Below are 16503 nucleotides of genomic sequence, written 5' to 3' on the forward strand. Positions count from 1 at the left end.
TAGTGTGCCATCCTTCAGGAATCAGCTTTCTTTCCTTCAAGCCTTCGTAAACTGTAGTCTAGTGGTTAGTGCAACTCTTGTTATATGAAGGTGTGCATTTAAATCCCCTTTGAGGTTTTTGTGCTCCTTTAACATTTCAGTTCCACTGTATGAAAGAAAGCAGCAGTCTCTGACATGTTTGCAATTTAACCCTACCAGCAGGTCACTAGTGTTATAATGTAAAATGTATATATTTAAAAATGAAAAAATTTTTTAGACCTGCTAACTGCATTTAGTTAAAATCTCCCTGTGTTTCTAATGGTCCTGTGACAAAGCATGTGTGCATCTTGTGTTAGTAATTGCAGGTGATTGTGGCAACAGTTAACAGTTGTCTGACAGGTGGTTAAAGTTATAAAAATGGACAGCATGGCTGCTCCATCTTTTTTCATTGTTAAAGTTATATATATGCTAAGTTGTGGAGACTGCCCTTTTTGACTATAAATGGGTTAATCAACATAATGCATAACCAGATTGCAGAGCATCTACTTAAGTGAGGCTGGGGGGGTTGGAAAGGTTAAACTTCCTGCAGGGTGGTGGAAAGGTAATGTGCATCAATATGAAGGGATTTTGAGAAGCGAAAACAAGAGCTAATAAAATCTTTGATGGACTGGAGTATTCGCAGATAAATATGGGAGACTACAATTTCTTTAGTTATTTTATTATCTAAGTTAAATAGTGCATTTGGGAAGCAATGGCTGCTCTATGCATCTGACTAGAACAGGTGCCATTGTTTCCAGTGTAGCAAGGCAAGTGGAGAAGTATTGTTTTCTGTAAGTTACAAAGATACGTTTACAATCACCTTGTGTGATGACTGTATTAAACAATTGTAGGCAATGTAGAACTTACAGTGCACTTGTGGAGACCTGTTTGAATGTAGTTTAACTGTTTAGTTGTAAGTAAAAGCTGTTGCCTTTTTATTTATTTTTTTAAAAGACCGTTTTAGTCACTGATGTTATAAAATGTGATTAGACTATTTTATTTCCACAGATGAAGTATTGTCATTCTACTCCCTGGCTTTTGGTGGGTTTCATAACGCTGGTAATAGATCGCGTTTCTTCAGACTTAATTCAGCAACAAAGTAAGTGGTTGAGCTGTGTGGTGCTGTGACCTGAACAGATTTCATTTCTTCAACATAGAGTTGTATGTTTCTGGGTTATATAGCTAGTTTTACTGAATGATAATTCAATGCTATTGTGAATCCTTCCTCAAACTCTGGTTTTGGTCAAAAAGAAATGTCTATCAAAGCATTGTATGTCAAATGCATGTGGCACATGATCTATCACAGTATGTGTTTTGATAATATTTGGTATAAACTGAGTTATTCCTAACCACCATATGTATGTTGTGTGTTTTGCTTTCTCTGATCAGTAACAAACCAACCAGGCTTTTCCCATAGGCTGTACTTTAATCCTTGGCTAGATGAAACTAGTGGGGGGGGGGGGGGAAAAAATCAGGTCAGTCCTGCATGCATTGTGTTTTACTTTGAGACAGTTTTGCAGAGATGGTGAAGTCTCAAGTACTGATCTTTCCGTAATTTAGATTTTCCGATCTTAAGTCTACTAGAAAATCATGTAAACATTAAATAAACCCAAGAGGCTGGTTTTGATTCCAATAAGGATTAATTATATTTTCGTTTTGGATCAAGTACAAGGTATGGTTTTATTATTACTACAGAGAAAAAGAAATCCATTTTAAAAAAAATTTGGATAATGTGGAGCTTTCTGGATAATGTGTTTCCGGATAACTGATCCCATACCTGAATCTAAAATAGCTGATTGATTGCAGGGTTGAGTGACCACAAGGTTTGTGTCAGCTCTGTCCTTCTAAATGAATTTGTAGCTAGCAGTGCTCGGGCCTATGGATCTGTGCACACAGATGTACACTTGCATATTAAATTCAGATTAATCGGACATGCCCATTTATTTTAATATTCCTTGTATATTTACTTGTGCTCCTGTATGTGCACAGCCATAGTGCTCTGCATACACAGGAATGCAAAACACTCTTCAGTACATTTTTTACCAAGTAGTGTCTGTCTCTTCCCACTACTCTAGTACTTTATATTTCTACCTTCTACTTTAATATTTTTCCTACTACACCAATTCATTGGGCTGTTATAAAATAATTTTTTTTTTTTAAATGTTTTACAAATTCTAAACTTCGCCCTAGGTTATCCATTTACTAATATTTTTCCCCCACTCATGCCTGCTTATTTATAGGGACTGTAATATTACAGGAGAGACGTGGCAGCCAAAAGTTAGGCAGGAATAAAGCTAAATCTGTAGCACATTAAAATAAAAAGCTTGCAGATGCAGTGCAATAAGGGAAGGAAACCTTTTATAAACCATTAAGACAAATGCAAAGCTAAATCCAAACCTTTTTTAATACATCAAGACATATAGGGTAAAACTCACAGGGCCAGAACTAGGAGTAGGCATGATCTGCCTAGGATGCAACAATGAGGAGAGGCACCTAACCTTTTCTGTTTTCCATAACTGACCCTGCACACTATATTTGACCAGATCCATTGTCCTTTGGCTTGTGTGGGGGGGCTCACCAATGGGCTTCTCCAACCGATATCTTGGCAATTATCGATCACAGGTTTTAAAATCCCATTGGAGTACTGCATTGATAGTGCATAGTTGTGATCCTTGCTCCAACCGCCTGTATTTGTGACTTGATTGTCCCCATATGACCCACCTCATTGAGCATTTCAGGGAAAGATTGGCAACCTTCACATGTATGGCCAGCTTTATTGTATAATATTAGTAGGCCAAATGTTTGTAAAGAACAAGTTTGCTTATGAATGGACCTTTTTTTTTTTTTTTTTTTTTTTTAGATGAAATGGCTGACCTGAAGTGTGATAATGATCAAATGAAGATAACACTTTTGAGTAGTGTGCTTGATGAACTGGATATAAATGCATCTCAGCTGCACATGAACAACCCATTGTGTAATATGCAAAATACCTCTGTTCTGTATTTGTCCATAGTTCTAACACATGAAAACCACACTTTCTGTGGAACAGCTGTGCAGGTAAGGCAAATACAAACCTTGAGGTTTATTGGAGTTCTAGGGATAAGGTATTAAAAATTAGTGATTTTTATTCACCTAAAATCTAATCACCAGTTTAATCAGCTAAAATAGTTCAATAAAACACTTGGTAACAGTAATCTGTGTTGCAGCTACTGTTTGCTGACGCCATATTTATATACAAATGTTATATATTTGATTATACACCTTATTCCATGGATATTGGATGCTTTTGCATGGTTTTTAGTCCCTCTAAGACCCATGAACATGCTAATTCAAAACGTATACAAAAACTACTGCATGTGGTTCTCTTCGGCCATCTGGGGATTGCCCAAAATCTGTTTCCCACTAATTTGAATAGGAAATGCCTGATGGCAACAGTAACGTGGTATTATTAACTATAAACACTAGGTTAATTCAAGTTAACCCTGTTATTTCCTGGAAGCAAAATGGTTATGCAGATGTGTTTATTTTGTTTTAAATTTTTTTACATGCTAATATATTTGATTCTGTACGTATCTAAATATTGTGTTTCTAGGTAAATGGTTCTCATTTGATTTATTCCAATGAGCTGACATCAGGGACGAGCTTCGTGAACCAGCCAGTGGGTCCAGGATCTCTTATAACTAGATCTTCTGATATTCGAATCCATTTCTCCTGTGTATATAAATATGATGGAGTAGTGTCTCTGCCGTACCCTCTGCTAACCAGCTTTTCGTAGGTATCTTCCAGTATGCTAGTGGGATGACCATTCATAGGGGATGAAGCCATTTTTGCATATCTTGTGTTAAGCAGTGAATGGTACAAAGTTTCTATGGTTTTTAGATCGAGTAAAGATAGTATGGTGGGATCCAGCAATTTTGATCAATAAAATCTAAATGTTTTATTTTGTGAATATTTAGAAATTTTCTAAATAGATTAAATTATGTATTACCTGTATTTATGAAACAAGTTACTTGTCCCGCTCAGCAATCTCTCTAGATGGACAGTTATACATCATTGGTGTGTGCTCCCTTTGCTGAGCTAATGTATTAGAGCTGTCTTTCAAAAACAGACTGATAAATGGCTGCCTGCAGAGAGACAGATTACTGAGAGGGGGAAAGTGAAGAATAACTTGATGATTTATGAAACTGTACAAAATTTTTCACTTATTTGGAAAAAAATATTTACATAAGATAAAACTTGTATTTAATCTTTTATCTTATTTTACTATTTGATGCTGTCTTTTGGAATTGCCCACAGTGTGGTTTTTAACATTTTTATTATTATTGGATATCTCTTGCATCTAGGTCGGTGACTTTTGTGGTTAAAGAAGGAATTTTTAATGTCACTATGACTCTGTATCCAACATCTGAATTCAAGCAGCCATATGAGTGGTTGCCAGTCATCCCACTTTCTCAAAACCTTAATGTTCAGCTCCAAGTTCATGAACATGATCTAGACAATTACTTCTCATTAAGAATAGAGGACTGCTGGGCTACACCAACGGCTAATCCTGAAGACAAGATAAGATATCCTATCATCTCCTCTGGGTAAGACATGTGTAGTATGGCTTCTAAATTTTTCTTTCTCTACATGATGAGATTACAGGGACATTTTTGATAAAGCCATTTGTGTAGGGTGATATAGATATGGCATGTCGCTTTAGGGTCTGGCTGTTATGACGATTGATCTGGCATTGTGCACTCTACATTTTAATGGGTAGTGATGTGCATTGGAGTGGATGGGAAGTACTTCTACTATGCTACAATGTACAATGAAAAAAAAAAAACTATGTTGCAATTTTCTTCCCACCCTATGCTCTGATGGCTCCTGAGATAGCAAGGGTGAGCACTGTTTGGTGTGGCAGGCAATGGCTAGATAATAATAATTTTGGGGTAAGATGCATCTGGAATCAAAAAAATTCAAAAATTCAAAAAAAAAAAACTTTTTAGGTGAGGGTAGAAGTTCTGTAACCAGAAAGCCCCCCCCCCATGGGCCCAGTTTAAAAAAAAAAAAAAAAAAAAAAAAAAAAAAACATTGGGTGGTGAAATTTAAACATGTAGTTCATCTTTAAATATTAGTATGTTCTAAAATGTCCAGTTCATACCTATTTTTAAATTGGTTTCATATTTTTTTTAATAGCCATCCGTTTCTGATTCTTTTGAAAGGGGTCACTGACCACAGCATGTGGCTACAATTTTATTGATTACTTATCCTTCTATTTAGACCTATATATTCAAACCGCTGCCTGGTTGCTAGGATAATTTGGACCCTAGCCGCCAGATGGCGCTAAAATCCAGAACTGGTTAATTGATGAATAGATAGATAAATTATTTAAACAAAACAAAAAAAACCCACAAATGATAAAAAAAATAGGCTGTATAAAAAGTCTCAAAATAGCATTCTCTATATCATACTAAAAGTTAATCTAAATGTGGACAACCCCTTTAGGAAGGAGAATGTGTACTTCTATACAGCAGATCCAGGCACCTCCTGGTGTATTTTAGTTACACCACTGCACAGATAAGAGTTTCGTCTCAATCACAGAATTTTTATCTAAAGAGACAAAACTTCAACTCTAATAAGATTGTAATACAAAACAACTTAATTCCTACAGGGACAAGTGTTGCCAAATGGACTTTCATCCAATTGAATTCTTACAAGACTTGTGCACAACTCTTTTCTCTATTTATTTATTTATTTATTTATTTATTTATTTATTTATTTTTTGGTCATTGTCTTGCCAAAAGCAGGAAGTGTGCTGCTTAACTGGAGTGTACCTTTGCAAAAATTTTTAAATGGTAAACTTAAGATCAGGTCAGTGACAAATTGCTGGGCTACAAAAATAACTAAAATCTCAGCCTTAAAGGAATTGTACAGTGTATAAATAAAAACTGGGTAAATAGGCTGTGCAAAATAAAAAATGTTTCTAATATGTAATGTATAAAGGCTGGAGTGATTTGATGTATAACATGTCAGTCAGAACTCTACTTCCTGCTTTTCAGCTCTCTTGGTTTACACTGACTGGTTACCCTGGTTACCAGGCAGTAACCAATCAGACTTGAGGAGGGGCCACATGGGTCATATCTGTTGCTTTTGAATCTGAGCTGAATGCTGAGGATCAATTGCAAACTCACTGAACAGAAATGTACCTTGTGGCCCCCCTTCAAGTCACTGACTAACTCCGAGTTATAGAGCTGAAAAGCAGGAAGTTGGATTCTAGCTGTTTTATTAGACATCTGTTCACTCCAGCCTTTATATATTACATTTTTGGCTAACTATATTAGAAACATTTTTTATTTTGCACAGCCTATCTATTTTTATTTTTATTTTCACACTGAACTGTTCCTTTAAAGGAGAAGGAAAAGTTAAAACGGAGCAAGCCTTATCAGAAAGGTCCTTGCCCCAGGCATAAGCATGCTCAGTTTGCTCCTCTTTCCCCCCCCCCATTCCTTCTTTGCTGTAATCTGAGCCCAGAGCTATAAGTGAGCAGGGAGAGATGTAACACCAAGCTAATACTGCAGCTGCTATCCTAAAAAAACAGAGCTTCTAGAGCTTTTTACTCTGGTATGGTAAAGCATTCTACAGAATAAATATGGCATTCTAGCTTGCACTATTGTAGCTAATCTATTGGCAATAAAATTGCCTCAAGCTTTCCTTCTCCTTTAAAGCATGATAAACGTGGATATTTCAGAGACATTAGGAGGCACAGCAACATAAGTAACCGGAAAAACACTGTACTGTTCAAGCTCAAATGTGACTAAAACGGTTCAGGAAATGGGGATTAACTAACCTGTATAAATACTAATGCAACCAATCCCTCGCTGCTATATCTACCTAGGAGTTACTATTATTGTTTGATTCTGAGAATGTTATCACCAGGGCAATTAGTAGGCTTCCTCCATTCACTGGCACTTACCTGCAAACATGGGTTCACTCGCTCCTCAGGCAATTGTATACAGGAAATACAAAAGGAAAACTAAAAATGGCATGTTTAAAGCATAACTAAAGAAGTAGGCTAGAAATGTTGTACATTATGACTTGGGCTTCTGCACCAGCCCAAGGCAACCACAGCATTTTAACAGGGAAGATCTGTCTCCAAAGATGCCCCAGTAGCTCCTCCGCTTCTTTTCTACCGATTTACTGCACATGCTCTGTGCTGGTGTCACTTGCTGAGCTTGGGGACTGACTCAAAATACACAGTACACATAGAATATTAATGTCACAATATGACTGATTTATAATTAATACAGACAATTACTACATGGCAGCACAGAAACCAGTGCAACTAGCATCAGAATCAAATAATCAGCCCTGTAGCATCGGCTTATAATGCAGGACAACCTAATTTTCTGCTTGTAGATTAGTGACGACCCCTAAGCTTAGCTTCTCAACAGTCGCTCAGAGCCCACTGAGCATGTGAGTGTCGCAGACACTTTCTGAGATGGTGACCCCCTGTGACAAGTTTGAAGTCCTGGATCATTGCTGCTACTGAGAAGCTGAAACTTTAGGCTGGTGCAATACGTGTAGTATATAAAACATGGCATTTTTAGCCAAATAAATTTTCAGGGTTTAGTTATCCTAAAAAAGCAACTGCTTAACAAGGGAACGCACCCTAAGGATTTTGTCCATTGCCCAAGGAGATCCTAAAAGTCTAGACGACCACTCTCCACAATTTCCCTGTATAATTTCTCCTGAAGGAAACTTTGTATGCATTCATTTTACTCTTACTGGTTTTCACAGGTATCCAAATGACACGACTGTGGCTATGATCCAGACTCTTGACAATTCTCTGACCCGCTTCGTTATGCAGATGTTTCACTTTATTAATTATTCCGAAGTTTACTTACACTGCAAAGTCTTGCTCTGCCAGCCTAACTCAACTGTTTTCTGTAACCGGGTAACATCTCTTAAATTATTTGAACATTTTTCTTGTCATTATATGAAATATTCACATAAGCAGTAACTAGGAGCAGCCTGTAAAAGGCATAGAAAACAATATAAGTGAAATTCCTGAAGGCAGATGGAATGTGGATACTACTGGTTAAATATAAAGTGTGTAAAGACATTGTTATACAAAGTCTCTTTTGAACTGCAGTACTAATTTTCCATATGGAATGTACCTTTGTTTTATTGAATAGGGCTTTACATTTTACAAGTCGATAATGACTATTTCTAATCTAGAGCTTACACTGAGCGTAGGTTCATATCAAGAAAGCATTGCAATTTAATTTATGTATATTCCAAGGCTCTCTTTACAGATGGTGGGTTTATTTAGAAAACAGCTTAAAGGGGTGGGCCGCCTTTAACTAACTTGTATTCTGTTATAGAATGGCCAATTATAAGCAACAATTCAATTGGCCTTCATTTTTTTTTCTGTTTATTTACCTCCTTGCCTAGCTTTTGAATGGGGGGTCATGACCCCCCCCAACTAAAACAAATGATCTGTAAGGCTATAGACTGTTTTTGCTACTTATTATTCCTTTTTATTTCAACCTTCTCCTATTCATATTCGTGTCTGACACAAATCACTGCATGGTTGCTAGGATAGTTTGGACCCGAGCAACCAGCAAGTAACCAGACTGCTAAACTTGCAAACTAATGATATAAATAAAATGAAAGCCAATTTCGAATTATCTCAGAATATCACTATCTACATCATACTTAAAGAAAACTCAAAGGTGTACAAGTCCTTTAATATGGCAGACTAGATGGCAAATGCACTACATTTTTCTTTGGCTACTAGTCCTCCTAGAAGTAAAGGGTGTGTGCATAATATACACTGTGTGCACAATATACAGTATATGTTGTAAAAAAAAAAGATCTGCTTTGTTTAATATCCCAATAAAAGTAACATGGTTTACTTGTAAATATGACTAATTCTCCTCTATTGGCCTATCTAAATATTTCCTTTGCAGCCTGATCCATATGTTGGACGAAAGAAAAGGGATCTTGAAAGCGACTACAGTAAAATTGTGTCTTATGGACCAATTACACTAACCGCAACTCCATTATCTGGTGTTGAAAGAGCAGAAAGCGGTATGATCTACTACAATAAACCGCAGTGTTTGACTTTACAATTTGATTACTGTTGACTGTCTATTTTTCTTCCAGGTATGAGCGACCTTGCACTGCTGGGATCAGTTTCTGCAGGAACCATGTTTGTTGCTCTGTTCTTTGTAGTAATTGCTAAATCTTTAAAATGGATAAGAAAGCTAAATGGACCAACCACCTACAAAGTTCAAGCCACACCTTAACTTGTATAAAAATGTACCTCTGCTGCTAATTACTTCTATGATAAATAAATATATGAACCCAGAATGCTCTGGGATGTTTAAGGCTCTTATTATAAAGTGTTAAAAGGAAATAATGCAATGTATGTGTTTCAATATATAGTTCTGCACATTAAACTGCAATGGAGAACTTCAATTAAGAAATGTGTGTTGTGGTTTATTTCTAAAATGTATCTTATTTGAGAATTGCAGTGGATCACAAGACTGTTTGCATGTATAAATTTATGCCAGCGTTTGTTGACCCCCCCTTTTTTTTTTTTTTTTTTTTTTAGTTAGTGTTCCAAACATTTGTTGAGAAATAGTTTGTTTATCAAAGGGATTCCCTGATGAACCACTCTAAACCGTATGGGGATCTATTTCAGGCCAAAACATTGCCCATAAGTATCAAAACTGGGATACAAAACTACTTGTAGCCTTCTTTTTAATCCTTCCAAATTATGAACCATATAGTTATAGGGAATACTGGGAAGGTAGTGCAAAAAACAGTACCAGAAGGGTTGAGTACATATTTTGCTACATGCAATAGGGTAACTATCCAGATCTCTGCATTATTAATCTTAGAAAAAAAAACCTGTTTTAATTTCTGGAAGCTTCTCTTGTGAATCCTCCATAAATGTGGTCTACTACTTGGTTTCCACCTGGATTTAATCACAAGATTCAAAATGGAGCTGCTGGGCAAGCTAGGAGTGCAAACATAACAGAGTGGATAAAGATGGTGGGGGAACTAACTGTTGCTTTGAGAAAGGGACAGAGTCAAACTGCAATACAAACAGATAAAGAGGCACACCCAAACACACTTACCCTACCATCATGGGTAGAAAGGAGACGGTCAAGAGATCAGTCGGCCTATGAGTTGCAGGTGCAATTGAGCCCATTTAGTATAATACAGGCATAAACAGAATAGAAAGACTTTCACAGCTGGAGACTTCTAAAGCCTGTCTGAGGCATAACCTATAGAAACTAGGGATGCACCGAATCCACCAAAATCCCCGAATCCTTGGTGAACGATTTGGCCAAATCCTAATTTGCATATGCAAATTAGGGGCAGGAAAGGAAAAACTGATTCTGTGCTGAACAAAATCAAGATTTTCCTACCCATCCCTAATTTACATATGCAAATTAGGATTCAGATTTGACTTGGCAAGGCAGGATTTGGCCAAATCCAAATCCTGCTGAAAAGGGCCGAATCCCAAACCAAATCCTGGATTCGGTGCATCCCTAATAGAAACCCATACACGTACCAAACCAGAACCTTGCCTCAGGAGGCACTTCATAACATTCAACAAATGGACAACTCTAGTAATGTTAAGACTTGCTTTTTTCTTTGTTAATTAAATGTTTATTGTTTTTTCACATGCCAATTACAAGTATTGTAACTCCGATAACAATTATGCTGAAACAAATATGTATTTGCAAATCAGATCTGTTATGTCATAAGTTGGCATAGTCATGTTGGGGAAGATTTCCCTTTTTCTGTAACATTTTGCTGCTGTCATTATTGCCAGAAATTACCTTCCTTTTTTGAAAATTTATGGGGGAGAAAAGTTTGATCAAGTACTATGGAATCTGAGAGGGGGAACAGATGGGGAGGGGGGTTCAAAAGGGTGGATTTAGTAGGGACCACCCCACGATGAGTCCAGGTGAGCCAAGTTCTGCCCAGGAGAACTATAGCAGTTCATTATCATATCCCTTGCCTTGGAGGTGTGCCCTTATAGTTTCCATGGATCTAATCGATTTAACTTTGATGGCGAGGGCCTGTTTATTCAGGGAATTGCTCTACCTATTGGCTGCATGAAGTGTTTTCGCCGCCATCAGTATGTGGGTGGCCAGTTTGTTGGTCTCTGGAGCTTTTAGTGTCTTGATGGGTATGCCCCTCCTTAAATATTCTAGAACATGGGGATAGAGAAATTATTGAAAACGTTTATGTATTACTCTGAGGAGGTATCTTATCCACATAACTATTGACGTTTCTAGATCAATTTAATTGTATGATAAATCAGATAATTAACTAGGTAACTGTACTGGTTATCTTTTGCTCTTGTTAATTATGGAGATGAGGATTTTGTTTCTATTGTTTCTAGTTTGTGTTTAAATTTCACCTGTACTTGTGGGGTGGTAACATGTTCTATTCTCTTTGGACTGCAATGTAATAGTCTTTTCCTTTTATTTTGCAAACTAACATACTGTAGTACAAGTTCTTGTAGTGTTATCTCTAATCATACTCTCTTGTGCCTTGTGTGCCCCTCTATACTTTGTCTATATATAATATAATTGGTGTGTCCTAAACAGGGCTTGGGGGCCCACATTGTGCCATGAGATGTTGGGGGGCAACTGGAGAGAGGCAAAAAGAATTAGCAAATCTTGCCCACCCAGCCTTGGAACGCCATGCCAACCAGAAGTGCTTTATCTAGGGGATTCTGCCTAAATTATCCTAATTGGGCCCCACAGTTATATCAGGTGAGTATTTTGTTCTGATGCAGTGCATCAAAGTTTGAATTATGTGGGGGCTGGTGGTGGAGAACCAGCTGTTTCTATCTGAATGATTTCTTTGAGGTCTTGAAAGGACCGCACTACCAGCACTATAGCCAGAGTAGAGAATAAGGAGGGCTTGGAATTGATCCAGTGAAGAAAAGCTTTCAAATCTTCACCAGGGTGAAACCGTGCATTACCTAAGTAGGAGAGGCACATAGTTTCAGGGGGGACAAGTGCCACTTTTCCCTGTATTTAGCCCAGAGTTGGATAAACTGGGTTGAAGTGGGGGGGGGGGGGGATAATTCTTTGGCATTTGTCTTTTTCAGTGATCCAGATGATCTGGTCTAATAATAAAGGGGGTCACCTGCATTTTTATATCTAGCCATGGCATAGGTGGAATCCTGTGCATGGCTATTATGTCAGATAATCTCGCCGCAACATAGTACCGGAGAATGTGGGGGACCCCCAGACCTCCTATAGTCTTTGTCACAATGTCTGATTTGATTCTAGGGTGCTTTCTATCCCAGATAAAGTGTGTAATAGATTTTTGTAGGGCGTAGGGCTGCCCTTTCCAGGAAGTGCACTGGGAGGACCTGGAATAAATATAGGATCTTAGTGAGTAATTTCATCTTTACTGCTGTAATCCAAACGTACAAACCAAGATAAACCTAAATTTACTCCAGGTATGTAGGTATGCTTTCAGGGTGTAAGGTAGAGGGGGGTAGTTTTCCCCATAGAGATAGTCATATGTGACAGCCAGATGCACCAGAGGAAGGACCCTTGAGGTCCGAAACATGTAGTGCTTCAATAAATAACTACATTTATTCACACTGGAAGGCTCTCCAGATTTCTTCTTCGTATATGATACTGCTGTAGTGATGGCTACTCTACTAACCTGTTGATGAGCTGGACTATAAGTCATTTGGACTGTAGACATAGAACTATAACTCCTGCATAAAATAATCCTCATATGTAAAGGTACACAAATAAACACTGTAATATAAGACCTAACTGTAAATCTGTTCAAAATGTGGTTGCATAAGGAAATAATGTTTACCCATTTTTTATATTTAATAACTTTTTTATAAAATGGCATTAATAGTACATATTTATAAAGTTTCAACATTCAGCACTGTATAATAAAAGGGTCTATACATCAAACATACAACAATAAAAGCTGTCAGTTATTTTTAAATGCTAAGTAAACCTTTAAAAATGTTAATGTAAAACTGCTCAGGGTGCTTTATACATGTGCAATTTATATTCCTTTTTTCTGTTTCAGAGATATTTAAGTTTCATTGCCAGGATGTCACCTGCTGGGCAGTTCCTGTAACTGTACAGACAGCCAGTGAAAGAGATAAACCTTCAGAAGAAAGCACAGGAGTATTTGAGTACTGAGGAACTGACAGCAGGTGACTCTGTTGTTACAGAATTCATTATAGCGGCAGTTAATAAAAACTTCGTTCTAAAATGGAAACAAAAATAATGTAAATTGCAAAAGTGCTTATAAAAGTAAAGAAAAAAGCTCAACAACCTCTTGTTCCCAGTGGATTCAAAGCAGGTACTTATTTTTGAATTCCTGGTTTGGATTCAAGTTTTGGTTGTATAAAACCAGATGCACTGCCAAAGAGAGACACAAACTTTGGGGGCCCGGTCTTGGCGATCATGCACTTGTTTGTATTCCTTAAAGGGGATCGAACCTTGATGTATTTTTATTTGACCTTATCAGAAAGGGCTTGGTCTCCAAACCTCCACCACTATGATTATTTAGCCAAAAACTAGCCAAGACTTTTAAAATTCACCATTGAATAATTTCCACTGCTGTAATCTTCTTGGTTTATTAAATGACATTACTTATACCCACGATCAGTGCAGGTGAAACATTCAGCCGTGGAAGTTATACTGACTCGTTTCTATGAAAATCTATATTAATGTGTTAGTATTACTAAAAAAAGAATATGTACACTCTGTATTCTGTATAAAATTGTCCCACTGACCATCCCCAGTCCAGCTATAGCAGCAGTGGGGCTAAGGAGAGTGAGTTGCCCGTCGTTTTCCCTCATGCAGTACTGATACAGTACCATACTCCCAACTCTCCTGTTTTCTTCGGGACAGTCCTGATTTGACAGCTCAGCCCGCAGTCCTGGTTTCTTACTTAAATGTCCCACATTTCCCTTTGATCTCCTGCACTGATGCAAGAAAAAGATACAATGTTTCTGAAACTTAATTAAAAAGAGGCTTTTGGCAGAGAGCCCAGAATACTCAGCACCTGCATTGACATATAATTGTAACAAATAAGATAAGCAGGTCTCTTGGGAAACTGAAACTTTCAGCTTAAAGGGCAATTCACCTTCATAAGTAAATTATAATAACACATATAACATGGTCCTAGTCACAGTACCATAGTACTTACCTGACACTGGGAATTTCTGGTACATTTCAACATCACCAAAAAATAAGGCATGGAGCAGCTGAAGCTGGAACCATTATTTCCACCAGCGAAGCAGTAGTTGGTAAATGCATACTGCAACTGTGAAAAGCCTATAAATCTGTCAGTTCCATGCTTTTCTTGTTAACCCTTCATTATTCACTTGTCTTGTTAAGCTTTTCTTGTGCTATATGGGAGAAAGCTCATCTTTCAGTAGGATAATGATCCCAAACACAGGGCAAAAGTAACAGTGGAGCAGCTCAAAAACAAAAAGGTTAAGCTCCTGCAATGGCCTATTCATATCCTTGATCTTAATCCACCTGCCAAAATGTGGAAGTAAAACCAAGGTCCACTAGTGTCACCTTAATAACATGTAGAATAGCTGCCATGAAAAAGGTCCCAAAATACACCATACAGTATATTATAAAGCTATAGGGGCAGCAGACCTCACAGACTTAAAATGTCCAACTCCTATCCTCCATATTTGCATCATGCAGGTGTTGGAGCAATGGGGGTCCTGGATATCACTCATTATGCCTCTGAAATCTACCAAGGGAAAGTGATCCATAGCTTAGCTTCAATTAATAGCAATTTCAGTTACATCAATACCAGGGATGCTCCGAATGCACTATTTGGGATTTGGCCGAATCCTTGGTGAAAGATTCGGCCGAATACTGAACCGAATCCTAATTTGCATATGCAAATTAGGGCCATGAAAGGAAAAATTGGTAAAAAAAAAAATCTTCTTTTGTGACGAAGCATGTGATTTCCCTACCCACCCCTAATTTACATAAGCAAATTAGGATAACGGATCTTTCGGTAATTTGGATTTTCATACCTTAAGTCTAGTATAAAATCTTTTAAATAAAATCTATTAAATAAATAGGCTGGTTTTGCTTTCAGTAAGGATGAAGTATATCTTAGTTGGGATCAAGTAAAAGGTATTGTGTTATTACAGAAAAAAGTTAATTATTTTGTAACATTTTGGATTATTTGGACAAAATGGAGTCTATGGGAGATGGCCTTCCCATAATATGGAGCTTTCTGGATAATTGGTTTCCTGAAAACAGATCCCATAACTGTATATAATTTTCCCCATGGCCTCCATAACTTTGCAAAGCATAGCATACCTCTGAATGCCTGAATGCATGCCTCTGAATCCATAAAGGGTATTGGGTTATAAATCAGGCCAGAGCTCTCTCTAAAGTGTCTCACTTGGAGCCATATTCACAAAAGTGTGAATTTTATCCCAGTCTAACATTGACAACATTTCCATTGATACGTCAGGTGACAAGGCATATTTACTATAAATCATACTCATGGCACTGTGAGTGTAAAATGCCTGTATTTTGCTCGTGTTAAATTCCCCAGTGCAAATTTTATTATTAAAAAAAAACAACTTTTTTTTTAAACTAGAAAATACACATTATAAGGAGAGCATAAATACATTTAGTGAATAAGTATAACCCAAAGAAGAAGCAAACCAAAGCAGTTCTGCAAGGTGTCATTCTTGGGAACTTGATAAATTGCAGAATATTGAAAGTTTTCACTGGATAAATTTCACCTGGCCAAAAAGATGTGAATGCTCCTGAAGCTGATTTGCCAAAACTTGGTGCACTTGCCTTTTAGTAAATTGTTAATGCTGTGGAGAATTTTAAAATTTTTGGCTAACATAATCCAAATTTTAACATTCACCCTTAAGTAATTATTCTCCTTAGTTCTAAGTCTCCAGTGCTTTTAAGTATAAACACAACACATTTCTGAAAAGTACATTTTTATTTGTGGCTCATAAAACTGCTCTATAAATCTGTACAATTATCATATATACAAACAAGATCAAGGAAAAGAATATATTACATTTCTAAATAAAACATTTTTCAGAAAAATACAACAGGTTCAAATAAGTTTGATATATGGTAAGAACTGAGTATTTCTGTAAGTGCATGTAAAGTACATATTTTTATGAGCTCTACTTAAAAGGGTTGTTCACCTTCCAGTTCAGTTGTTTTCAGATTGTTCCCCAGAAATAAAGACTTTTTTCAATTACTTTCAATTATTTATTTTTTTACTGTTTTTTCAAAGTCTTTAAAGTTGAATGTCCCTGTCTTTGGTGTTTGAATCTGGAAGCTTTGTAATTCAGGTGCAGACTCTAAACTGTTACAATTTTAGTTTACATTTAGTTGAAACATTTCTCAGCAGCATTTCTGGAGTATTTAGCAACTATTGTATCAATTCTAACAGCTGCCTGTAATGAAA

General features: G+C 37.0%; 1 protein-coding gene across 4 annotated transcripts; it reads left to right on the plus strand.

Moving 5' to 3' along the window:
* The first annotated feature begins 430 nt into the window (after positions 1 to 430).
* On the plus strand, positions 431 to 9598 carry zpd.L (zona pellucida protein D L homeolog). 4 transcript variants are annotated; one of them, XM_018256519.2, is made up of 8 exons: positions 431 to 580; positions 1027 to 1117; positions 2879 to 3075; positions 3611 to 3789; positions 4362 to 4604; positions 7798 to 7954; positions 8973 to 9093; positions 9169 to 9598. In XM_018256519.2, the coding sequence occupies exons 2-8, from the start codon at positions 1027 to 1029 to the stop codon at positions 9309 to 9311; spliced, it is 1131 nt and encodes a 376-aa protein (XP_018112008.1). In that variant the 5' UTR covers positions 431 to 580; the 3' UTR covers positions 9312 to 9598.
* The last annotated feature ends 6905 nt before the right edge of the window (positions 9599 to 16503 follow it).

This window comes from Xenopus laevis, chromosome 4L (genome assembly GCF_017654675.1).
Source record: "Xenopus laevis strain J_2021 chromosome 4L, Xenopus_laevis_v10.1, whole genome shotgun sequence".
In the NCBI taxonomy this organism is placed as follows: domain Eukaryota; kingdom Metazoa; phylum Chordata; class Amphibia; order Anura; family Pipidae; genus Xenopus; species Xenopus laevis.

Bases quoted from the DNA above. Each gene is read 5' to 3' on its own strand.
- zpd.L (XM_018256519.2), top strand. From the start codon at position 1,027: ATGAAGTATTGTCATTCTACTCCCTGGCTTTTGGTGGGTTTCATAACG. The intron at 3,790-4,361 runs GTAGGTATCTTC...TCTTGCATCTAG, and splicing joins CCTCTGCTAACCAGCTTTTC to GTCGGTGACTTTTGTGGTTA. The intron at 7,955-8,972 runs GTAACATCTCTT...TTTCCTTTGCAG, and splicing joins CAACTGTTTTCTGTAACCGG to CCTGATCCATATGTTGGACG.